Below are 4,834 nucleotides of genomic sequence, written 5' to 3'. Positions count from 1 at the left end.
CATACCACAGATAGAAGAGCTGAGGGTGTTTTCCTGGCAGGATCTCTTTGGCTGTGGTCTTATGTATATAAAACCACAGGCCGGTGGCGATGGCGCACGCCTTTAATCCCAGCACTCAGGAGGCAGAACCAGGAGGATCTCTGTGAGTTCGAGGCCAGGCTAGTCTACAGAGCAAGATCCAGGACAGGCATCAAAACTACACAGAGAAACCCTGTCTCAAAAAACCAAAACCAAAAACAAACAAAAAAACCCCCAAAAACCTGAGTTAGAAACAGAAGGGTACAGTATCCTTAGTAAGATGGACCTAGGAACAGGCAGGTCTTGGGCAACAACCTTTCCCAGGGCCCAGCACAGAGTCGAACTCCATACCTTTGAAAATCTCCCAAAGCCTCTCTGTAGGACATGCTGCTTCAGGCTGAACTATACAATGCTGAAGTACCTCCAGGCCTCCATTGTGGTGTCTTGAAGGACAGAATGTGACATTCTTCCCTTATTAGCTCCAGTTTGAGGTCCATTCCCGGGGCAGTCATGTCTAGGCCCCACGAGCTCTGCCTCCATGTTTCCCACCCTACTGCTTCCAGCAGGAACACGAAGCTCCTGTCCACCCTTAGAATCACAGCCCAGAATGTGCCCAGCCTACTAAAACCCCCAGACAGGGCCAAAGACAACGATTAGCATAGCAGGCCCTGTCTCCAACCACCTTCGTGACCAACATGGCTCCAAAGGAGCCACTGAAGCCTCAGAAGACACCTCAGGAGCCTCAAATACGGTGGACAGGAAAGCTGAACTTTTGGCTGCTGGGGAAGAGGGCAGGAGTGGTCTCTTCAACCGCTCAGCAGCAGGCCCTACATCATGCCTAGAGGAGCCTCCTCATAGTGCAAGTATCCTCTGAAAGAGGGCGTTCACTCAATTCCACTTCAGTCTTGAGAGGGCAAAGCATAGCCACCAAGGGCCCCAGCAGCCAGGATGAGGACCAGGATAAGGAGATGGACCCTCCGGTCGTCATGACCAGTGCTAGAATGAGGTCCTGGGCATGGCATGCCCTTTAGGAGCCGTGAGCAGCTACCTGGCCGGCATGTGCCTCTCAAGATGGTACTGGTGACTTGGAGAACATCTGTACACCTCAGAGAAGTGGTAGGAACTGGTAAGGCAGCTTCTACCTTCTCAGGGTGTTGAGATTGCCAGGCTCTAAGCACTGATGGGACAGAGGCCTGTGGCCACACAGAAAACACTGATGACCTATTTCCAGAGTTCTAGAAACCCCATCACTGGTCAGAAGGCTGAAGGATGCTGGGGCAGGGCAGGTCTTACACTCTGCAATCCTTGGGGCTGTATTTCATGGATCCCAGGATGCAGGAAATGTGTTTCCTGCTGGAGACAAGGGATACCCCCTTACTCTTAAGCCCCCCTCCTTCCATTACTTAAAGGACAATAGGTCACTTTGCGTATCACCTGATTATTCTTTTGTTGCCTATAGCTTTCTGCAGGAAACACAAGACAGCTGGGGCAGGCAGAGGGAAGGGCTACACAGTCCAGGATCCCAGGCTAGTCTCCCCAGCCTCTTCTCAGGAACAGGAACAAGGCAGATGATGAATCCCAGGTTCCCAGTATCTTCTGGGAGGCCACAGGCACTACACCTCCTACTCCCAGCCAGAGACAAGTCAAGACCATCAAATAATTTACTGTGATTCAACCTGTGCCCCAGAGGCACCCAGAGGGAACGGAGAGGGGTTGAGGACTGGGGTGCCAGTGGCAACAGGGACAGTTCATGACAGTCTGTTCAAATTGTCCATGCGAAGGTCTTGGTCACCTCTGTCCACCATCCCTGGACTGGACCGGCTCCAGCATCACTTCCTTCCTTCCTTCCCTGCTCTTTCCTTCCTTCCGTCTGCACCTCCTCCCTGCATCCGGCACCTCCACGTCCTGAGCCTGTGCCGGGACGGGCACAAAGGACACCACTGACCGTAGGCAGGGGGATTGGCAGAATGGGGGTGGGAGGGAGCAGGGACATCAGAGTGGATATGACGTTCATTCGGCTAGCTGGGGCCACTGGCCCAGATGTCTGCTGGTCCCTGCCTCACCTGGCGTCAGGACAGCACACACTTGCAGCTCATGCAGCCAGGGCCACTCTCATCAGGAGGGTTCAGCTTCCGCAGTTTGTGCTGCCGAATCTCACGAACGAGTGTGTAGAAGGCATCCTCCACACCCTGGGAACAGAGGAAGTGGATCAGAGGGGACGCTGAGGACGAAAGGGGTGCTGTCTGGGTAAGAAGCTCCCTGCCTGGATCAGGTAACACTCCAACCCTGGAAAATAACCCTTCCTCGGCTGTACAACCAGCACAAACAGGGAGCTGGACTCTGCATGTCTAAAGGGCACAGGGCCACTCTCCTTAAGCAGGCTCACTCCAGAATATCCTTGAAAATCAGAGCCGCTCAACTCGGGACTCTCCCAGACCCCCAGTATGGCTCAGGTATGAATACCCTGAGCACACTTAAGGGCTCAAAACTAACAGGTACCCACAGGACACTATGGGGACAGGAAGGACTAGGCCCCTGGGTCACCGCTCCGGCCTGGCTCAGGGCAGCTCTCTCCACGGACCCCCTCCTACCCTGGCACTGTGTCAACCCAGAACTGCAGGGCCTAAGCCCGGACCCTGACCCTTGCCTCCCTCACAGCCCTGCCGTCTGGGAGACTTACAGCATGGGGGCCGCTGGGTCACATGGGTCCCGGGGGGTCCCAGAGGGTCCCGGAGCTGGAGCCAGAGCCAGAGCGGCTGCCCTGTGTTGAGGGAGAGGGGCGATGAGCTCTGCTCCCTGGCTGGGGTGGGGTGGGGTGAATCCCTGACTAGCTGTGGAATGGGGAGCAAGCTCACCTGCCGGGTCTTGGCTGACGTTTCAATGTAGGGGATGCCATAGCTGCGGGCAAGGTCCTGGGCCTGCCGAGACTCGACAGTACGAGCGGCCAGGTCACACTTGTTCCCCACCAGCACCATTGGCACATCGTCTGAGTCCTTCACCCGCTTGATCTGCTCCCTAGAGGGAGATGGAGGGTATGTAAGCCAACTAGCGGGCCACAGGCATGGCTGTATCCAGGACATTTGGGAGAAGACATAAAGCCTCAGTGTGCACACGGAACCTTGCTCACCTGTGCCCTGGGCTCATGGGCTAGCCCTAGATGGCTCACCTGTACTGATGGATGTCTTCAAAGGACTTGGTATTGTTGATGGCAAACACACAGAGGAAACCCTCCCCTGTGCGCATGTACTGGTCCCGCATGGCACTGTACTCCTCTTGACCTGCTGTGTCTAAGATGTCCAGCAGACATGTCTCCCCATCAATGACCACCTGTTTCCGATAGGAGTCCTGCGGAAGAACATAGCTTAGGGGTCCCGCCTCTCCTCAGACAGACGTCCACAGAGCCAGCCTACCCTTGCACCTCTCATGCCCTGATGGCTCAGGTGGGAGCCAGACCCACACCACCTTCAAGACTCGGCTGTGTGGGCCTGTCCTGACTCTTACCCATGACCACTGCCAGAACCCAGGCAGGTAGCCAGAGCTCACCTCTATGGTGGGGTCATACTCGTCCACAAAATGGTTCTGGATCAGCTGGATGGTCAGGGCACTCTTTCCCACGCCTCCAGCACCCACCACCACAAGCTTGTATTCTGTCATCGCTTCTATAGGGACTGTCACTCCAGGAGCTCCTGCCCCACCTGCCAATGAGAACCACACTTAGCCAGGCCCGGGTCACTTGAGACTGCTAATAGGTGCCTGACCCAAAGGCCCTCTCCAGCATGGAGGAGGCAGGCCAGCCACGACAGTGGCCCAGTCACTCACCTGTGGCACCTCCAGCTGGGACAGGGAGGCCCCCCACCTCCTCCAGCAGCACTTAATGGCTGTGTGAGGAAGCAGGGAGAGGCCCCCAAGGCAGGGCTGACAGCTGAGAGCTTCTCCCAACCACGCACCCAAATTAGAAGTCGCTAGGTAGGCAGAAAGCCTCAACTGGAGGCGCCTGAGGGCTGAGGCCACCCCCCAAAAACAGGTCCTGCCACGGCGGCCTCAGCGTGCCCAGGCAGGCCAGTGCCAGCCGACAACCGGCTCCGGCCCGCCGGCATGTGGGTGCAACCGACAAGTATTTACTGAGCGCCTACTGCATGCCAGGCGCGGTCCTGGCAGCGGGGGAAGGGTAGCTGGAGAGGGACCCTGCCCTCCACTGAGAGAGACCTTCCACAAGGGGCCAGGGAGCCTTCAGCAAGCAGGGGGGAAAAGGCGGCCGAGGGTGTGGGAAGCAGGTGACTGCGGGAAAGACTCACAAGGGGCACGAGGGGTGGCTGGGGAGCAGAAGGCCCTGATTGGGGCCCGACGTGGGTGTCCTTGTAGCCCCGAGGCCGGAGCGTGATGGCCGCGGGGTGCAGAGTCTCCGGAGGCCCGGGCGGCGCCTCGCCGGGAGGGCGGCCACAGGCGGGGCGGGCCCGGTCGGGCCGCAGAGGCGGGCAGCCGGGCGCTTAGGCACGCTGCCGGGCTAAGAGGAGCAAGGAAGCACCGATCACCTGCGCCCCGCGCCCCACCCCGCGCCCGCACTCACCGCTTGCTGGAGCGACTGCCCCCGGGGCCGGGGCCGGGGCAGGGCGGGGGCGCGGACCGGCGCCGGCTGGGCCCGCGCATGGGCTCCGTCCGCGGCGGGTGCGGCTCAGGCTGCGGGCGCCGGGCGCGGACGGCGGGGACTCGGCCGGGCCCGCGCTCGCCCCGCCCCGCTCCGCCCCGCGCCCGTCCGTCAACTCTAGACGGCCGGTGATTGGTCGAGCTCCGGCTCATCTCGACCTGTTGTGGTTGG

The 4,834-nt window shown here is 59.1% G+C and overlaps 1 protein-coding gene across 4 annotated transcripts; it reads right to left on the bottom strand.

Annotated features, from left to right (window-relative positions):
• Window positions 1-1,440: 1,440 nt before the first annotated feature.
• Window positions 1,441-4,692, bottom strand: Hras (HRas proto-oncogene, GTPase). Of its 4 annotated transcripts, none has more exons than XM_037209294.1 (6): window positions 4,586-4,692; window positions 3,562-3,713; window positions 3,185-3,363; window positions 2,874-3,033; window positions 2,699-2,779; window positions 1,441-2,207 (listed from the first exon to the last, which is right to left on the bottom strand). In XM_037209294.1, the coding sequence occupies exons 2-5, from the start codon at window positions 3,670-3,672 to the stop codon at window positions 2,717-2,719; spliced, it is 513 nt and encodes a 170-aa protein (XP_037065189.1). In that variant the 5' UTR covers window positions 3,673-3,713; window positions 4,586-4,692; the 3' UTR covers window positions 1,441-2,207; window positions 2,699-2,716. The 4 variants fall into 4 exon arrangements, with proteins under 4 accessions (XP_037065189.1, XP_028725854.1, XP_037065182.1 ...); XM_028870021.2 differs by lacking the exons at window positions 2,699-2,779; window positions 4,586-4,692 and adding an exon at window positions 4,314-4,453 and having other exon boundaries at window positions 1,441-1,929; window positions 2,082-2,207; XM_037209287.1 differs by lacking the exons at window positions 2,699-2,779; window positions 4,586-4,692 and adding an exon at window positions 3,838-4,087 and having other exon boundaries at window positions 1,441-1,929; window positions 2,082-2,207.
• Window positions 4,693-4,834: the final 142 nt, after the last annotated feature.

The sequence above is a fragment of the Peromyscus leucopus genome, chromosome 1, assembly GCF_004664715.2.
Source record: "Peromyscus leucopus breed LL Stock chromosome 1, UCI_PerLeu_2.1, whole genome shotgun sequence".
Classification (NCBI taxonomy): Eukaryota; Metazoa; Chordata; class Mammalia; order Rodentia; family Cricetidae; genus Peromyscus; species Peromyscus leucopus.
The sequence above is the reverse complement of the archived record's forward strand: the minus strand, read 5'-3'. Positions and strand labels throughout refer to the sequence as shown.

Excerpts from the sequence above, each read along its gene's own strand:
- Hras (XM_028870029.2), bottom strand. The coding sequence starts at position 3,672 with ATGACAGAATACAAGCTTGTGGTGGTGGGTGCTGGAGGCGTGGGAAAG. Across the intron at positions 3,034-3,184 it reads GAAGACATCCATCAGTACAG|GGAGCAGATCAAGCGGGTGA; the intron begins GTGAGCCATCTA and ends ATCTCCCTCTAG. Across the intron at positions 2,208-2,873 it reads CGTCAGCCAAGACCCGGCAG|GGTGTGGAGGATGCCTTCTA; the intron begins GTGAGCTTGCTC and ends CTCTGTTCCCAG.